Source organism: Portunus trituberculatus, chromosome 17 (assembly GCF_017591435.1).
Source record: "Portunus trituberculatus isolate SZX2019 chromosome 17, ASM1759143v1, whole genome shotgun sequence".
Lineage (NCBI taxonomy): Eukaryota > Metazoa > Arthropoda > Malacostraca > Decapoda > Portunidae > Portunus > Portunus trituberculatus.
In genome coordinates, this window is record NC_059271.1 from 10,489,220 (window position 1) to 10,509,219 (window position 20,000).

Consider the following 20,000-nt stretch of genomic DNA (forward strand, 5'->3'; position numbering starts at 1 on the left):
TGCACCTCTTCTTCTGTCTTTCCTTTTGTTCATCTCTCTCTCTCTCTCTCTCTCTCTCTCTCTCTCTCTCTCTCTCTCTCTCTCTCTCTCTCTCTCTCTCTCTTCTGCAAAGTCTGTTTTAAAACCCTAACTGCTTCCTTCCATTCTCGTCCTCGTTAGCACCCATCTTCCCTCAGCGTCGGTGTTCACATGTCATCTTTTTTTTTTTTTTTGTTTGTGGCTAAGAACCTAAGAGCAAAACACAGACTAAAGACACAATAACTCAACTGAATCTCGCTTCGGAACAAGGGCGTGTTGTTTTGGCTAAAGCAAAGGAGTACGTGGTTTCGGTTTTCTCATCACCACAAATTATGTTGTCAGCGCAAGAAAGAGATAAATAAATAAATGAGGTAAATTTATCTATAGAGCATATTTTAAAGTCGAGATCAATTATGAATTGTGTTTTACCAATGCTTTAAAACTATTAAAAACTTCGCTACATCAACATCGCATAGGTCTACACAAAGAGATTCTGATATTAGATCAATTCCTCAGCATTATCATAAGCATCAGGGTCCTTCTAATCAATATGAAAAGTGTTCCACATTCGTTCCTAGTCACGGGACAAAGCCTCCGGTGGTGTGGTGATACCTCTGTGCAGGAGAGTCGCCGCGGCCAACATCACACTAGGACAATTCCCGCCTAGCCGATGTGGAAAAATCAACAGATTGATTCTTAGATCGTAATAGACGGATGGAGGAAGAAGAGTAATGGTTAGAAAGATTAAATTCACACACATATACAAATCACTCATCAAGGGAAAGTAAAATGGCTGCAGCGTCAGTGTGGAGGAATGGCTCTGTGTCACGGCGGTTAGTGCTGAGCTGACTTTATCTGGACATAACTGTCGCACCGTCCATTGCATGCCGGCCAGCGCTGATTGGTTCCACTTCACCTCGTGCTCGCCCTGTATCCCCCGCGTCACTTCCGGCGGCCTGCCTTCACTGCTCACTGCGAAGGCGTCACTTGCAGCTTGTGTGGTGAATAGCACTGCTGTTATTGTTGTTTTTTGTTAAATTTGGGTGTTCTTATTATTATTATTATTATTATTATTATTATTATTATTATTATTATTATTATTATTATTATTATTATTTTTTTATTATTATTATTATTATTGTTATTATTATTGTTGTTATTGTTGTTGTTGTTATCTATTATTTTTTCATTATCATTATAATTATCAATATTATTATTTTTATTATTATTATTATTATTATTCATTATTATTATTATTATTATTATTATTATTATTATTATTATTATTGTTATTATTATTATTATCATTATTATCATTGCTTTTATTTTCATTTTATTATTATTATTATTATTATTATTATTATTATTATTATTATTATTATTATCATTATAATTATTATTGTTATTATTACTATTATTATTTCTTTTTATTATTATTATTATCATTATTATTATTATTATTATTATTATTATTATTATTATTATTATTATCATTATTGTTATTTTTGTTGTTATATATTATTATTTGTCTTTATCATTATTGTTATTATTATTGTTATTATTATTGTTATTATCATTATTATTATTATTATTGTTATTATTATTATTGTTGTTATATTTATTGTTATCATTGTTATTATTAGTAGTAAGTATTGTTACTATATTTATCAGTATCATCATTATCATTATTACTATTATTACTATTCTTCATTTATCATTATTATTTTCTGCATCATCGTTAATATTATTATGCATTTCAAACCAGCAACATAAGTAGTAGTAGTAGTAGTAGTAGTAGTAGTAGTAGGAGTAGCAGTAGTAATAGTAGCAGTAGTAGTAATAGCAGCAACAGTAGCAGTAGTGTAAATGATACGATTAATAGCAGCAGCAGTAGTGGTAATGTTGCAAGTACTTGCAGCAGCAGTAGTAGAAACAGAAGGAAATTTAAACGAAAACAAAGAAGATGAAGATACACAAAATAAGGATGGTGGTAGTTACAGTAGCAGTGAAGGCAGTAGTGATGGTGATGGCGATAACATTGATAACAGTGGCAGTAGAACAAGTAAACAAGAGTAGTTAGAGATGCTGAGGGTGACAGTTCACTAAAGGGCCACGGACGATGCAGAAGTGTGGGGCGGGTGATGGCCAGGCAGAACCTCGAGGCCTGTCCCCTTTAGCTCAGGTTAAAAACAGCCCCCACGCTGCCTCTTGAGCGGTGTGTTTGCTGATGTCTGTGTGCCAAGGAAAGTGCTCGCGCAGGCATTAGTTCCGCCATATTAAAATTTAGAGGTACTTGTCACCCTCACACACACACACACACACACACACACACACACACACACACACACACACACACCCGGTAGCTCAGTGGTTAGAGCGCTGGTTTCATAAGCCAAAGGACCGGGATTCGATTCCCCGGCCGGGTGGAGATATTTGGGTGTGTCTCCTTTCACGTGTAGCCCCTGTTCACCTAGCAGTGAGTAGGTACGGGATGTAAATCGAGAAGTTGTGACCTTGTTGTCCCGGTGTGTGGTGTGTGCCTGGTCTCAGGCCTATCTAAAGATCAGAAATAATGAGCTCTGAGCTCGCTCCGTAGGGTAACGTCTGGCTGTCTCGTCAGAGACTGCAGCAGATCAAACAGTGAAACACACACACACACACACACACACACACACACACACACACACACACACACACACACACACACATTGACACAGAGAGAGAGAGAGAGAGAGAGAGAGAGAGAGAGAGAGAGAGAGAGAGAGAGAGAGACTAAAACGTTTCTACAACACACTGTCACGAAAAAAATGGCAAAAGAACCTTTAAACACAAAAATGTTTTCCAAAGTGAGACAAAAAACGACCAATTCACATAAAAAAAAAAGGACAAAAAGAAAGAACATGAAAAAACTGAATTCAAGGCTGCGCCGAAAGCGAGACTGAACCTGAAATGAATTGAACCAAGCCTGGCCTAGAAAAAAATATAAATATATTAAATCGACAACACACAGGATAAAACAAGAGAAACAAGCGGCCAGTCAGTCAGTCGTGGCAAACTATGAAACTGTTGCAAAAGCGAAACGCCGTGTAACCTTCAGACCCTGGGTGACCGCCTCTACCTCCCACACCCCCAGGGACGCGCTCCTGCAGGTGGGCGTGGGGAGGCAGTGTCGGGAAGCTCCAAAGGTCTCCACCACAGCTTGGACATCAACGCGCCGCTATACGTGGGCGGTGTACCGAGCTCCACCTCACGGGTAGTGGAGAACCTCGGTGTGACCAGAGGCCTCTTCGGCTGCGTCCACAGGCTAAAACTGGGCCAGCACGACCTCGACCTGGTGAGTGTGTGTGTGTGTGTGTGTGTGTGTGTGTGTGTGTGTGTGTGTGTGTGTGTGTGTGTGTGTGCGTACGCGTGTGTGTGTGTGTGTGTGTGTGTGTGTGTGTGTGTGATACTTTTAATTGTCTAAAGGTGTGTTTTATTACGGACTGTGATATTGTTTGATGCATTTCAGTTTGCGCTTTACTGAGTATTTTGTGGTTTTTTGTGTGTATCATGTTTGGATTGTAATGTCATCAATACATGTAACAGTGGTCAATGAATTAGTGAGAAAGAGAGAGAGAGAGAGAGAGAGACAGAGAGAGCCTGGTCAGGGACGGGCGGCAGGAATGAGTCTGACATTCTCCCATGAGCCCCTAATTAGCAGGCAGATCTAGGTGACTTGCCTGGTAAACATCAGGTGCTCACCCTCATCCCTCACCCCCGCCTCCCTCCAGTTGTTGTTGCAGTGGTGGAGTGTGTACAGTGTATCGTCTATTAATAAACTGACGTGCCAGAGCTTAAAGAGAGGCGTGTGCCCTCAGGTGTGGGGTCGCTCCGGCAGTGTCAGTCACGCCCACAACGTGAGTGAGTGCCGCCCATCTCCCTGCGCCGCCCATCCCTGTCTCAACGGAGGGTCATGCCGCCCGCACGTCCTTGCCCCGGGCTTCACCTGCTCCTGTCTCAAAACACACACAGGTACGTGTGTGTGTGTGTGTCTGTGTGTGTGTGTGTGTGTGTGTGTGTGTGTGTGTGTGTGTGTGTGTGTGTGTGTGTGTTTTCCCTCCTTTGAGCCTCACCTTCCTGGTCCCTAAACGGCCTCAAGAGCGGAGTATTAGACCATCTCGAGAACGAAATTGGCTTTTGTTCTTTTAAAAATCCCGTTTCCTGTTTTTTTATGGGAGCGTCATATCCTCTATTTTTTCATATATCTTTTCAGCGCCAGAGAGAGAGAGAGAGAGAGAGAGAGAGAGAGAGAGAGAAAGGAGACAATATTGGTACAAGTGCATGGTTTGTCCGCCCCTCTGTCCCCCTCATCTCCTCTACCCCCTACCACCACCACTACCACACCTTCACCTGCCCACCTGTTCACTTGCCCTTCCCTTCCCTTCTCTCCCCCCAGGTCACAGGTGTGAGGTGGAGGTGAGTGCAGGTTGCCGCCGCCTGCAGTGCCCTCCCGGGACCACCTGCCAGAGCGTCTCCACCACCACTACTCTACACTGCGTCCCCGGTTAGTTGGTCCCACTGCTCACACACACACACACACACACACACACACACACACACACACACACACACACACACACACACACACACACACACACACACACACACACACACATGCCATTTTATCCTTGTCATATAAATCGAGTTCAGGCAATTAAGTTATCTCATTTTCACCCATTTTCTTCTTTTTTTTTTCTTTTTCTTCCGCATTTTCATTCTCCTCACTTCATATTTCTTTCTTCTTCTTCTTCTTCTTTTTCTTCTTCTTCTTCTTCTTCTTCTTCTTCTTCTTCTTCTTCTTCTTCTTCTTCTTCTTCTTCTTCTTCTTCTTTCTTCTTCTTCTTCTTCTCCTTCTTCTTCTTCTTCTTCTTCTTCTTCTTCTTCTTCTTCTTCTTCTTCTTCTTCTTCTTCTTCTTCTTCTTCTTCTCCTCCTCCTCCTCCTCCTCCTCCTCCTCCTCCTCCTCCTCCTCCTCCTCCTCCTCCTCCTCCTCCTCCTCTTCTTCTTCTTCTTCTTCTTCTTCTTCTTCTTCTTCTTCTTCTTCTTCTTCTTCTTCTTCTTCTTCTTCTTCTTCTTCTTCTTCTTCTTCTTCTTCTTCTTCTTCTTCTTCTTCTTCTTCTTCTTCTTCTTCTTCTTCTTCTTCTTCTTCTTCTTCTTCTTCCAGTTTATTCCCTCCCATGTTCATCTTGCAACTTCCATCACCACTGCGTTCTCCTGTTACTACTGCTCTTGTTTTCCTCCCCCTCCTCCTCCTCCTCCTCCTCCTCTTCCATCTCCTGCTCTTTGTTAGTTTCTCCGTTTTGTCTTCGTTATAATCCTTCTCCTCATCTTCACTCCATCCCTTCATGGTTTTATTGCCTTTGTGTGATGCAAATGACTGTGATATATATTGATTTGCTGTCACGTGTACGGTGGGCAAAAAAAAAAGAATCAGGAAAGTGATTTTCTGCTTTAGGAAGACAATCCGTTATAGTGATTGTATGTTGATATTCTCCTCTACTTATTTTTTTTTTCAATGTCATTTGGTTCTCCAGTGGACTAAAGTAATGTTGCCTACCTCTTGTAAAACCGTCTTGTCAATCGTGTACTTGCTGACTTAAAATATTCCTTTCTATTTAGCATCGAGTATATTTCATTACGATTCTGTCCACCAATACATACACATCAGTAGCGTGTGAATCTTCGCCTGACACTTCAAATAGCAATAAACATCAACCGTCTGTCCTTTCTCTGCTTCTCCCGTGTTTTCCATCAGGAGTATAGCGTCTCTCTCTCTCTCTCTCTCTCTCTCTCTCTCTCTCTCTCTCTCTCTCTCTCTCTCTCTCTCTCTCTCTCTCTCTCTCCTCTCCTCTCCTCTCCTCTCCTCTCTTTCTCTCTCTCTCTCCGGAAGTCTCGTTGCCGCCACCCAGACCTCGCAGAGTGAAGAGAAAAGCCCCGCAAGAGTCAGCCACCGGAACAAAAATACCTGGCCGTGCCGATAATGAGCCTTGCTGTCCACGACGCTGCCAGCCGGAAACGTGAACTGTGGTGGAAGTGATTTTAATACCCTCTCGCATGACACACACACACACACACACACACACACACACACACACACACACACACACACACACACACACACACACACACACACACACACACACACACACACACACACACACACACACACACACACACACACACACACACACACACACACACACACACACACACACACACACACACACACACACACACGAGAAAAGGTAGGAAGAAAGTGAACCTCAAGAGAGAGAGAGAGAGAGGTTAAAGGGCAGGCAGAGTGCTCCCCCCTCGCTCTCCCTAAATCTGCACCACTGGCAGCCTTGGGAGGAAGTGCATTTCCAGCATTTCCACCAACTCGAGAGAAGCGAACCTGGGAACTGGAACTGGAACGAGGCGAGCGTCTGGAAAACACTGGAACAAAATGGGTCATGAAGGAGTCTGGACCTCTAGAGGAGATTCCCATTCCCATTCATATTCCAGTTTTTTTTTTTTCATGCCCTCCCTCCCCCTTGTATGTAGTTTCCAACCCTCTTCCCCCGCCTGCCCCATTTCTGCCCCTGTCTCCTCTGCATTGCTTGGGCATTTAAGAAAGGAGGCAGCGGGTCTTGCCACGCACTACAACTCTGCACAGGGGGAGTGTGAAAAGCTTGGCAAGGAAGCGATCATAACTCATACCTCAGATGCTGCGGAATTTTGAGCCATTGGAAGACGATGAGAGGGAGTGAGGAAGGCTGATGAGGACGCACACAGACACGCAGAGAGAGAGAGAGAGAGAGAGAGAGAGAGAGAGAGACGAACACACAGACCTGCTCCGTTATTGACTTTTGGAAGAGGTCGAAGAACTAAGAGTCCAAATAGGAAAAAAGGGAAGAGTGGAAGGAGGAAGAAATGGAAGAGGAGGAGGAGGAGGAGGAGACGAGTTCTCTGAGTGTGCAAGTTTGGAGTCGCAGCCTCAGCAGAACTGTTCTCCCCAATTTTCTTTGTTTCTGTCTTTTTGGGGTATTACTTTTCGTTGTTCGTTAAGTTAGAATGGTTGACCTGCTTGTGTGTGTGTGTGTGTGTGTGTGTGTGTGTGTGTGTGTGTATGTGTTGGCGTGCATTTTGTATCCGTTATTTATGTACCGTTGCTTCCTGTGTCATGCCCTTACACCCTTTTTTTTATCTCACCCTGCAATATATTTAGTATTAAAAATAAATATATTTTCCCCTCACCGTTGTCAGGTATTTCATGAGTCCGGGCTTTGAATATACTACCAGCTCTGAAGGACGGGAAAGAGAGGGAAGGGGGTTGAGGGAGCTGGGACGCTGAGTGGGACTGACGAAGAGCTGAACTGTGCCACGGGAAAGGGATGGAGGGAGGGGCTGGAAACTATAAGTAATGATGCAATTAGTGTGCAGCGCCTCTGTCCGTGCCTGTTTTTTCCTACGTGTCCGCGTGGCCGTCTGTCTGCCGCGTGGTGTCCTATTCTGTCCTATAAACTGCGGACCCGACGCGCATGTGTATAAATAGCCGGGAATGGAAGATAAAAAATAAGGTGAAAAATGATGGCGGTGGTATTGGCGCGTTGTGATGAGGTGTGGACGGTGACCTGCGCGGCGAGCCATCAGAGCCAGGCACATCACGCAGGCAGGACGCGAAATGTGTGTGCCAATGCCGCGGTGACGTTGCATATTTCGCTGCTATAAAAGCCGATGGAAATTAAAAACGACAGTAAATTTATCAGTCTAGTTGCCCTGCCTTCCCTTCCCTTCCTCCCTATCCTATCTGCAGTGTCCCTCCACCTCCCCTCTCCCTCCTCTGTCCATGTATGGATCCACACGCATATTTCACGTGAATGTAAGGGAGATTCAATCCATTATATCCATCACCAAGGAAATTACTGATATTTACCTGCCTTTACACCTTTAATATATTTACCGATCTTTACCCTCATTCCTTCTTCCTGCTTCAATGTCAAACAGTTCTTTTTCATTAATTTCTTTCCTTCATCTTTTCCTAAAAGATTCTGTGAAGTAGGAGCCATCACCCAGAAAGTAATTACTATTTTTCTATGTTTACACCTTTTGATACATTCACGAATGCTTTCTCTTTTTTTTTATCTTCGTTTCTATGTACTGATTCCACGTCTCTTCCTCCTCCTGTAAGATTCTGATATGTTAGAGACGTCATCAAAGAAATTATTGGTTCCTATCTTTTTTTTTTTATTTATACCTTTTACGTTTTATATCTTTACACATTTGACATCTTTACTTTCACACCTCCTCCTTTCAATATGCAACACCTCTTTCACCCCTCTTCCTCCTCCTCCTCCTCCTCCTCCTCTTCCAGTAAAACTGATTACAAGAATTTCCTGTTTTTCTTCTTTCCAGTTTCAATATCGAACACTTCTTTTCACTCCTCTTAATTCTTCTTCCACAAGACTCTGAGACGGAGGAGGCGTGGCCGGTGGTGGACCTCAAGGGGAGCGGGTACCTTGCTCTGCCACGTCTGGACAACGAGGTGACTGCGATCCGCCTGGAGGTGTGGGTATTGGCTCGCGCTCCTCACGGCATGCTGCTCTACGCCGCCCAGGGCCCCGCTCGCCGAGGGGACTTTCTCAGCCTCAACTTGGCCGGGGGCTTCTTGCAGTTTCGCCTCCACGCCGGCTCCAGCATGGTGAACCTCACGTGAGTGTGTGTGTGTGTGTGTGTGTGTGTGTGTGTGTGTTTTGTCTTTCTCTTTCTGTCTGTCTTACGTATTACCTCTATTTGAATCTGTATACATATGTCTGTCTCTCTGTCTGTCTTTCTGCCCTGTGTGTCTTTCTGTTTGTCGGTGTGTGTGTGTGTGTGTGTGTGTGTGTGTGTGTGTGTGTGTGTGTGTGTGTGTGTGTGTGTGTGTGTGTGCTCATGCAGGAACCTAATTTACGAGCGTTTAATGAGGCGTCGCTCCCCGGAGAACTGAGATGAGCCTTGCTTCCTGCACACACACACACACACACACACACACACACACATAGTTGGTATTTATTTAGCGAAGAAGTGGGAGGGAATTTCTTGAGTCGTTTCCCGCATTCGCTGACGTCCTCGTGAGGGCAAAAGCAAGAAGAGAAGGAGAACGAAGAGGAAAGGGGAGGATAAGATGGAGAGAAGGAAGGGAGGGAAGAGGAGTCATATCATACGTAAACATCAACTAATTGCCTCATTCAAACAGGTAAAGGCAGGTAAACTTTCACTCCTTCAACGAAATTCATATGTAGATCGAATATTTCATCCTCTCTCTCTCTCTCTCTCTCTCTCTCTCTCTCTCTCTCTCTCTCTCTCTCTCTCTCTCTCTCTCTCTCTCTCTCTCTCTCTCTCTCTCTCTCTCTCTCTCTCTCTCTCTCTCTCTCTCTCTCTCTCTCTCTCTCTCTCTCTCTCTCTCTCTCTCTCTCTCTCTTTCTCTTGTGGAGGTAGTCAACTTTCTATATAGTGAGTTGGTCATCAAGAGAACCACTCGCGTTGTTTCCTCTCTCGTTTTGCGCTCCGGTTTGAGAAATAGTCTTCGTTGCCCTCCCTCCCTCCCTCCCTTCCACCTCTCCCTCCTCCTCCCCTTCTCCTCCTCCTCCTCTTCCTTCCCCTTCTCTCCTCCTCCTCCTCCTCCTCCTCCTCCTCCTCCTCCTCCTCCTCCTCCTCCTCCTCCTCCTCCTCCCCCTCCTCCAGTGCTCTCAATCCCATTTCCTACCTCCATCCTCTGCTTATTGTTGTATATCTTACCCAGAGAATGGCACAGGCAGGAATACACGTCTCTCTCTCTCTCTCTCTCTCTCTCTCTCTCTCTCTCTCTCTCTCTCTCTCTCTCTCTCTCTCTAGCTCGCTCGCTCGCTCAGCAAAGTCAAGTTACAGCGGCATCGTACGTGTGCTAATATTTCAAGCGACACATTGTTAAGCCGCGCAGGATGTTTGGCTCGCGTCTAATATCGTGGTTCATTTCCTGGCTGGCGACCGAGGAAGAGGATTTGTTGCTCCGTTTAATCATGTCGCGGTCGAGAACGAGAGGGAAGCACACTGGAAGCTTCATGATTCCTGATTGTGTGGGTGTGTGTGTCTGTGTGTGTGGCTGAGTGGGGAATCTGGTCGGTGTTTGTGTCTATGTTCATGCGATTTGTGTGTTCCTGCAGAGAATAAACGTGATTTCGGTTGAGCGGAGTGCCTGCCACGCGCGGAGATGTGTTGGCATTAGAGAAACAGTAATTAACAACAAACACCACCATGGGCTTGCTCACTCTTGCAGCTTGAGTTAAGAGCAGCAGCAGGAGGAGGAGGAGGAGGAGGAGGAGGAGGAGGAGGAGGAGGAGGAGGAGGCGGAGAAGGAGGAAGAGGAAGAATCTTGTGAGGTGCCACAGGGAGACGAAGATGATGCCATGCTTCTGAAAGTTCCTTCTGAGACGTGTAGTTGCCACACGTAGAAAGTTTCTCCCAATGATGCTACCAAGTGTTCGGAGGTGAGAGGCTTGACGGAGTATGGCGATGGAGTGTTGCTCCGGGTGTGCGTCTCTCTCTCTCTCTCTCTCTCTCTCTCTCTCTCTCTCTCTCTCTCTCTCTCTCTCTCTCTCTCTCTCACGGTGACTGCCTGGTGCCGGGAGTCGCTCAGAGCGGCACATTATTGCTTAATTTTACGTAAACTTTAAGAGAATTTCGTTATTGCGTTGCATGGGGAGGTGAGGATTGTTTAGGTTTTAGTCTAGTGTTTTTTATACCTTCTGCACGTGGAATCTATACATAGAATTAGAATTTGCATAATATATACATCTACTTAACACCACTTTTTTTTTTAGAAACGGTTCGCACTCCTTATAGCCATTTTCCTTTAGCTAAAGCCGTACGATTTACGAGCTGCAATGCATAAAATTTACACAAAAAATATATTCATGCAGTCAGAATAATCATACTAAGGCAAGAAAAACTGCTTTGGATAGAAAAAAAAGCAGCATGCGGCAGTTTTTTCCTCTCTCTCTCTCTCTCTCTCTCTCTCTCTCTCTCTCTCTCTCTCTCTCTCTCTCTCTCTCTCTCTCTTTTCCTAACAGTATCTTTATCGTTATGAGTACAATTTACGAGTTTGCCGAAGTGATAAGGTGGCGAGGCAAGCGTGACGGGGGCAACCTGCGGGGCATCAAAGGGAACACGCTCATTTTGCTCGTGAGCGTAAGTCACACCTAAGCTTATGTTCCTCGGCTAATGTGTGTGCGTGTGCGTAGTGTGTGTGTGTGTGTGTGTGTGTGTGTGTGTGTGTGTGTGTGTGTGTGTGTGTGTGTGTGTGTGTGTGGTGGCGGCGTGACACGGTATTACCTGAACTAAGCAATTTCGTCCCTTGCAGTGTGTTAGGATTTGCTGGTGAGCTGAGTGTGTATGTGTGTGTGTGTGTGTGTGTGAGAGAGAGAGAGAGAGAGAGAGAGGATAATTTGGTTGCACTTTGGTGTTAGCAATTAATATTCGTGAGACAATGTTACGCTATATAATAATGAATATATATTACAGTGTTAACGAATTAGTGATGGAGATGAGGAGAAGTGGGCCGGAAGGAAGCAGTGAAGCGATGAACGAAGGAAAAAAAAATAGATCTTAGGACGCGGTATAAGGAAAAGTATTAATATTGAAGCGAAGGAGAGGAAAGGTGAAAGGGATCAAAGTGTGGAAGGAAATGAGAGATCAGAGGATGGAAATGAGTAATAGATAGATGAGATAGGAGATAAAGGAGGAGGAAGAAGAGGAGGAGCAGGAGAAGGAAGAAGAGGAGGAGGAGGAGGAGGAAATGATTAGATGAGCTGATGAAGAAAAATGGAAAATTGATAAAACTTAGATTATACCTTACACAAAAGATGAAAAGATAATAGGTGAAAAGATGAAGGAAGATAAAGAGAAGAAAATTACATGATTAAGAAGCGAAAAGGGGAAGAAAGAAAATCGGAAACAGAACTGAAGATGAGACTCACATATGACCATGTTTAAAAATAGCATATTTGTCATTACCTTGCTTGTTTCACTTTATCATGTTATCCAACGTGTTATTGATTTTTTCACCATTTTGCTTCTTTCCAATCATTTTTTTTTTTTTTTTTTTGCCTCTTCCTGATATTTATTTATTTATTTTTTTTGTTATGTTTGTTCATGTCTTACTATTTTTTTTCCTTCTTCCTCATCCCTTTTTCATCATTTCATTCTTCTTTCATATCTAATTCTCCTTTTTTTTCCACCATTACATATCTTTACTTCACTTAACATCGACTTTTTCCACCTATTTTCTATATAGTATGACCTTTCTCTCATCTTAATTTTCCCTATTTTCCACCATTGTTCTTAGTTCTTGTTATTTCCTTCTTAAACACTACTACGTCCTTAGCCTGTCTTCCTGTCTTCTCTCAGTCTTACAATTCTGTCTATTACTTTTTTTTTACATTTTACCAATTCATCTTCCTTTTTTGAACAGTTAATCTTTTTTTCATGATTATTACATTTTATTCTTATATACTTTTTGATTTCATGTATTGCCATTTTTTTCTTATTTTCTTTAAATAAATATTTTTCCCTTCCTTCCTTCGTTCCTTCTCTACCTTTTCTTCGTTTTATGTCTTAATTTAGTTTTTCCTATTTTTTACTCATTTTCATAATTGTTACTTCTTTCATTCGCCATTTTCGAGCTCTTTCCCCCCCTCCTGTCATTATATTTTACCTGTATTATATATTATATCCTACTTCCTTCCCTTTCCTCCCCTCCCATGCATTTCGCTCCCTTTCCATTTCCTTCTCTTCTATCCCTTACTCTTCCCATCCTTCCCTTTTCTTTTTCACATTCCATTCCCTTCTTTTTCTTTCTTTTCCCTTCCGTTCCTACCCTTCCAGTGTTTTTTTTTTTTTTTCATTTTACCTTCCCTTCGCTTCCTTTCCTTCCTGTCCTCTCCCACCTTCCCTCCCCTCCCCTCCTTCTCCACCTTCGCCATCTCACCTAATATCGAGCATGTAAACTTGCTATTCTCACGGCACTCTCAACTTTCTCGCCACGATAAAAGGAAGGCAAGACAAGGCCTCGGAATGGGCCGCGACAGCACGAGGGAGCTCAAAAACATAATCCAAGAAGCTCAAGGAGACGTGGAATTAAACACTCGGTATGATGAAGAGAGACTCGATGAGAAAGTAAGTCAACATTCCTTCCGGGTAACGTGTTCGCTCATGTCTCGTCACCTCCACGCACAGGACGAGGAGGAGGAGGAAGAGGGGGAGCGGTAAATGAAGGAAAACGGAGGAAGAGGAGGAAAGGAAGTGCAAACGTGAGAGAGAGAGAGAGAGAGAGAGAGAGAGAGAGAGAGAGAGAGAGAGAGAGAGAGAGATGTGGGGATCATGAACATTGGACCAGGTTATTGCATGAAGACGACTGTCAATTGAGTGTTTGTATGCTTGTGTGTGTGTGTGTGTGTGTGTGTGTGTGTGTGTGTGTGTGTGTGTGTGTGTGTGTGTGTGTGTGCGTGTGTGGTGAGGAGGAGGAAGTCAGACTAGAGAACGTGTATTTATTTTTCTTTCCTGTTTCTTTTTCTCGTGTTCGTGAATGAAAAGAGTTGCATGTCTGTCCTTGTGTTTGTCTGTTTGTGGTGTCTGCTGGAAGGGCATGAGAACAGTGTGTGTGTGTGTGTGTGTGTGTGTGTGTGTGTGTGTGTGTGTGTGTGTGTGTGTGTGTGTGTGTGTGTGTGTGTGCGTGTGTGCGTGTGTGCGTGTTTTCAGTCATCACACTCTGTCCCTTGTTATGGTGAAGTTCCGCGGCGCCTCCAAATTTCCTACCTCTTTTTTTCCACCAATAATTTTTCCCCTCGTAGTTTAGTTCAGTTTTTTTCCTCCTTTTTTTCAAGAGATGTCAGTGTATCATCTTCACCTTATTAATTTTCCTTCATAAGCCCTATGACCAAGGTCTCGTTATCTCTCTCTCTCTCTCTCTCTCTCTCTCTCTCTCTCTCTCTCTCCTTAACCAGACTTTAATTCTTTGCATTTTTTCATTTAAAGTTTATTGTCTTCGTTTCTTATCTGCATTCTAATTTTTACTGTAATTCCCAAGTTTTCTCTTTTCCTGCTCGCTTATTTATCGTTGCTTTATCCTTGTTTGGGATTTTATTTCTCTTTATTTAACTCTCTTCCGACGTTTAAATTTCTTTGTACTTGCGTTCTTTATGCTTTTTTCTTATCCGTTTTGGTTATTCTCTTTCATTTAGTGTCTTTTTTTTCTTAGCCTTTTTTTCATTTATTATCCGTTGTCTTTTCTTTTTTTTTAATTTCGTGCAGGTTTTCCCTCTCACTCTTGTCTTCCTGTTTTGTTTCTTCCTTGGAGCCTATTCGATTTTTTTTTCTTTTTGTCTAACCTTCACTGTAACTCTCTTGTCTGCTATTATCTTGATATATCGCGCACTGTAGGAAAAAGTTTACATGAACACAGTATTTTTTTTTTTTTTTTTGTAATTTAAGCTGCATAACACTATAATAATTTATGACAAAAGGTCGTGTTCACAGTAAAAATGGAAAAAAAAATATAAACGTATATATTTGCATGCACACGGATGATAAAGAGAACAATCGGTTAATTTTCTCTTTCTTTAAGTTGCTGAACTCTATAAAGGACTACTGTACAAAATGCTTAAAAAAGTGTTCGATATTTATATGAAAAAAAAACCCAACTAACTAGTGAAAAAATAAATACTAGAATTTCCTTTCATCGTGATACTAAATTACGCTCAACATAATTCTCGTTTTTTCTCTATACCCCCACCCCTTTTCTAAGCTGCACAGTAAAATATTGTAGCACACACACACAAAAAAAAACTAACAATTGTAGATCACTGAAGGAAAATTATCTAACCAGTGAAAGGAATAAAGACTAAAACCTACTTTTATGGAAATATTCAGTGCCCTCAATACCCGTCACGATTTGTTCTTAATATTCCTTTTTATAAGCTGCACAACACTACAAAAGACTGCAGTGCAAAAATATAAAAAACTGAAGCTGCATAAGAGTGAAAAGGATAAACACTGAAATCTTTCCATGCTGAAACTCATAAGAACATATAAGAACACAAGGAAAGAGGGAATCTACAAGAAGCTGTCAGGCCTACACGTGGCAGTCCCTGTATGAGAAAAGTTACCTAGTTCCTCTCCCTGATTTCCTCGCACTATCCCAGCTTAAGATAGACGATTAATCACTAATGGACTGCAGTATAGAAATGTATAAAAATCTGTGCATATAATTGAGGGAAAAATTGTGTGGTAGTGAAAGAGATATAAACAAAAGAAAAACCTTACTATGACAGCGACACTCTTCTTGATCCTCTCTCACTACAGTGTCGCCTTTACATTTCATTTCTCTCTCAGTACGGCGGCGGCGTTACGGCTGGAGGCGTGGTACCGAGTCAAGGCCACGTGGGAGGGCGGGCGTGCCACTCTCCAGGTTAACGAGGAGCCCCCCGTCACCGCTTCCACACCTGGCCCTCCACAAGTTCTCCACCTCAACACTCCTGTCTACCTGGGCGGCTTTAAGTGAGTTACATCTGTTATTCTCTCTCTCTCTCTCTCTCTCTCTCTCTCTCTCTCTCTCTCTCTCTCTCTCTCTCTCTCTCTCTCTCTCTCTCTCTCTCTCTCTCTCTCTTCTGACTTAATGGTCTTTATCACTGATTTTTATTTTTATTATTATTATTATTATTATTATTATTATTATTATTATTATTATTATTATTACTATTATTATTATTATTATGATTGTTTTATCATTATTAGTATTATTATTCATAACGTTACCATTGTTGTTATAATAATAATAATGATAATGATAATAAAAATAATAATAATAATAATAATAATAATAATAATAATAATAATAATAATATTATTATTATTATTATTATTATTATTATTATTAGCATCATCATCATCATTATTGCAATTATTATTGCTGTTGGATTGTTATGGTTGTTGTTGCCACCATTACTACTACTACTCCTATCACCACTACCCCTACTACTACTACTACTACTACTAATAATAATAATAATAATAATAATAATAATAATAATAATAATAATAATAATACTATCCATGTTATTAATACTTATGTTCGCTTACGAAAAGACTGAAGCAGACAAGGCAGTAATGATGACAGTCGTGGCAGCCTTTGAAGGGGATAATGTCACGACAGGAACAACATTGTAACTGCAGAGAAAAATGAATATGTGGACCTGTAGAATTCTTATTTATTTATTTTTTTCTTCCGGAAGCAAGTGGCAAGTTCTTCAGTGTGGAAAATATAAAGAATAAATGTAAAAAAGAAGAAAAAGAGAAAACTGGAAATCTGCATGTGGGGAAAAAGAATTGTGAAATGTTGTAAATAAAGATAAAGAAAAAATACAATGTGTGTGTGTACTGGATTTCGACGTTGCTCTGCTATCAAGCCAGGCCGAAACTTTTATTTGTTTTATTTATTTATTTTCTTGGTTATTGCAATATGTTTAAAAGTAAGGTAAAAGTTATCATTTTATATGTTTATTATCAGAGGTTATCTTGAAGGGCAAAGCTAGTTGATTAAAGTAACTGTATTATTTCTTCGATATATTGTTTGTAGATAGAAGACATTTTTTGTAAGACGAGCTTTAGCCAAAAGCAACAAAGAAAACCTTTAGAAAACGGACTAGTGATAATGTCTTTCTTGATAGATGATATGAGCTGAAAAAAAAAAGTCACTGGAACCACGACATAAGACTTTACTCGGCGAGAAACAACAGCGGAGTAGTTAAGAGTGGCCAGTATTTAAATACTTTGCCATATGACTCAGTCTATGGTACAACTATTAGACCCATAGTCCAGAGCACAAGGTAATGAAGCAACGAAACAAATAGTGAAGCAAAGCGAATTACAGTGATTGTGTGCAATATTACTGTAATAAATGATCGGTGTAGCAGAAGAAGAGAATTGTATAAGGTGGAGGTGTGTGATGCATTGTGTAGTCAGAAGGTTATCACTGGGATTTTCACCATTAGGAAAAAACTGATTTGCCATTATTCCTTTGTAAGTGCTGGCGTCTTGTCTCCAGCAAAAATAGTCAATCGTTAAGGGCGGAGATACTAGTATAAAAATAAGTTGTTGACGAGTTCACGAGCAAAACACCATTACACTGAGCCTTTCTACGCCGATATGAAGAAATAGAGCAGGTGTTCTTCAGGCGTGATGTGCTAATAATAGCCTCTTAATCCTCCCACAGCGCCAGTTTAGCTCGTCAAAATTGGATCACTAGATATTCATGATTAATTTGAGAAACTCCATAGCTCCACCACTCAGGTAAGCTCGTCTGTCAGTTTGAGAAAAAGTTGTGGATATTTCATTCACTTTCCTTAATGAAACTCACCCGTTGAGAAATTGGACAGGACGGAAAAGACTTACCTTCATCTCGCAATATTGTTCGGTAAGACACAGATCCGGCATTGTTGGTGTCTTGTGTCTTATAATATTTGAAGGGAGACCACGTGTTTCTGACCTCTGAGGGGTTACGTGTCTCTCTCTCTCTCTCTCTCTCTCTCTCTCTCTCTCTCTCTCTCTCTCTCTCTCTCTCTCTCTCTCTCTCTCTCTCTCTCTCTCTCTCTCTCTCTCTCTCTCTCTCTCTCTCTCTCTCTCTCTCTCTCTCTCTCTCTCTCTCTCTTCGGTATAAAAGCGCCTTCCCAGAATAATCTCCTCCTCATAGCAGTCAATTTCCCCATTCATCACCGACTTTTCCTTTCCTTTTCCTCTCTTGCGAATGTGCTTCCCAGAACTATTAACTTCTTTACTCCTTTAGTTCCTCACGTTTCTTTGTAAACCTGAATATCCAGCACAAATATTTAGCGGTTAATAATTCTTGGTGAACGAAGGCTAAGCATGAGTTAGAACGAGTTATTTGTCGGTACTGTTTGCCAGTGTTTTTTTTTTATGTTATTGAGGTAGATGCTGATAAATTATTCTATAAATTCTATAAATTGTTCTATAACATTCACCGTCTTTGTAAGGGTCAAGCACATGCACAGTCCACATTGTGGTTCCGTTAACGATTTACGAAAGTGGAGCTTTAAGCCATTCATTGCTAATGGTTTGCTTGTTACATTCACATTCATGTAAGTCCATTTAATTCGGATAAGTAGAAACCATAGCAATTAAAGGTTTGAGGAGGTGAGGGTGCAGAACAACACGAAAACTCGAAATGACACTACTGACCTGCTATCACTCGTCACCACAGTGCTAAGGCCAAAGCAACCACCTGCTTCGGGGATCAGCGGTGTGTTCTCTTCTCCGGTCGGAACCTGATTTATGGGATCAGAGGCTGCCATCTACGGTGATTGAGATCAAAGCGTCTCGTGTACAGCTTTTTAGACGACATTACCGTGACTCAACAACAAAGAAGATTGAATATCATTTGTATTCCTTGTCCTTTGTCGTTCTCTTCATCATTCTCTTCATCATTCTTCTTCCTCTTTTTTTCTCTCCTAATTTTTCTCCTCCTCCTCCTCCTCCTCCTCCTCCTCCTCCTCCTCTTCCTCTTCCTCCAATAACATACTTTGCATTTACATAAGATATACATTTTTTTTTGTTGCTGTACTAGATAGGATTTTTCTTTCAACTTTTCCTATCACATCTTTAACTTTCTCTCTCCCTATGCCCTCTTGTTTTCCTTCCTTGAACCCTTGTGTTCTTCAGCCTCTAATTCGTAGAATCTGTTCCGGTAGAATAGGCGCACAGACAGCCTCGTTAGGGCCAGTAGGGCTGTTGCTGTCTGTTCTTTCCTTTGTATTTTTTTGTATTCCAAATGCCCATTTTTCTCGTCATTTTCCTTCAGGAAGTGATAGTTGCAGAGAAGACTTTTTCGATACTATTTTATTTTTCTCCTTGCGAAATAATAAGAGAGAACCAGTTTCTATATTCATACAAGATATTTAAAGTGATATTTTGAAAGCGTATGATACTCATCATGTACTTCCTCCTCATCTCCTACTTTTCTTCCTCCTTTTGCCTTCAACTCAAAATCAGACAGCGATGGAGTTGCTCTTTGTTTTTCTTTTGTATTCCTCCTCTTCCTCTGGCTATAGCATGTTGTAAACTTCGTATTCTACTGCATTTCTTTATATTCTTCCTCCACTTCCTCAAATTTTAGTACTTGGAAACCGTTACGATATTTTTCCTTTGTATTCCATAATATTATTTTGTATTCTTCCTAGTAAACCGCGACACTGTTTTTGATTTTTTTTTTCTTTAGCATTGTTTTATATTCTTCATCCTGCTCCTCACACTAAGGAAACTGCGACTGTATGTTTTTCCTTTGTATTCCTTTGATTTCCTCCACCTCCTCAGGCTATGGTACCTCGTCAACCGTGAGTCTGGCATCCTGGTGGGGCTGGACGGCGCTCTGCAGAGACTCCTAGTGAACGACGTTGTATACCCGAGGCTGACGGAGGCGGCGACTGAACAGCGAGACGTGGGACTATACGTGGGGCCGCCCTGCCATCCTAACCCGTGCTTCAGCGGCGGCCTCTGTGTCCCTTCCCTTGGCAACTTCTCCTGCCGCTGCCCCGTCATGTTCGCCGGGAAACTCTGCCAGAAAAGTAAGCTGATTGAGAGTTTTGTGTGTGTGTTGGTGTTTTATTTATCTATTTTTTCTATTTATGTTTGCGGTTTTATTTTGTTTTTGTTGGATATGTTTGTGTTGTCGTAGTGCAGTGGTAGGAGTTGTGGTGTTTGCTGTGGGGAGGCTGTAGTGGTGTTTGTGGTGGTAGAAATAGGAGAAGGAAGAAAGTAATAGTAGTAATAGTAATAATAGTTGTTAGAGTAGTAGTAGTAGTAGTAGTAGTAGTAGTAGTAGTAGTAGTAGTAGTAGTAGTAGTAGTAGTAGTAGTGGTAGTACTAGTAATAGCAGTAG

At 41.8% G+C, this 20,000-nt stretch overlaps 1 protein-coding gene across 1 annotated transcript in view; it reads left to right on the forward strand.

Annotated features, from left to right (window-relative positions):
* LOC123505059 (agrin-like) overlaps window positions 1–20,000 on the forward strand; it is a 336,722-nt gene that overhangs the window by 308,529 nt on the left and 8,193 nt on the right. Inside the window, 7 exon segments of the mRNA XM_045256087.1 lie at window positions 3,152–3,171; window positions 3,174–3,352; window positions 3,876–4,029; window positions 4,454–4,561; window positions 8,500–8,746; window positions 15,443–15,607; window positions 19,436–19,686. Coding sequence (XP_045112022.1) covers window positions 3,152–3,171; window positions 3,174–3,352; window positions 3,876–4,029; window positions 4,454–4,561; window positions 8,500–8,746; window positions 15,443–15,607; window positions 19,436–19,686 — 1,124 coding nt within the window.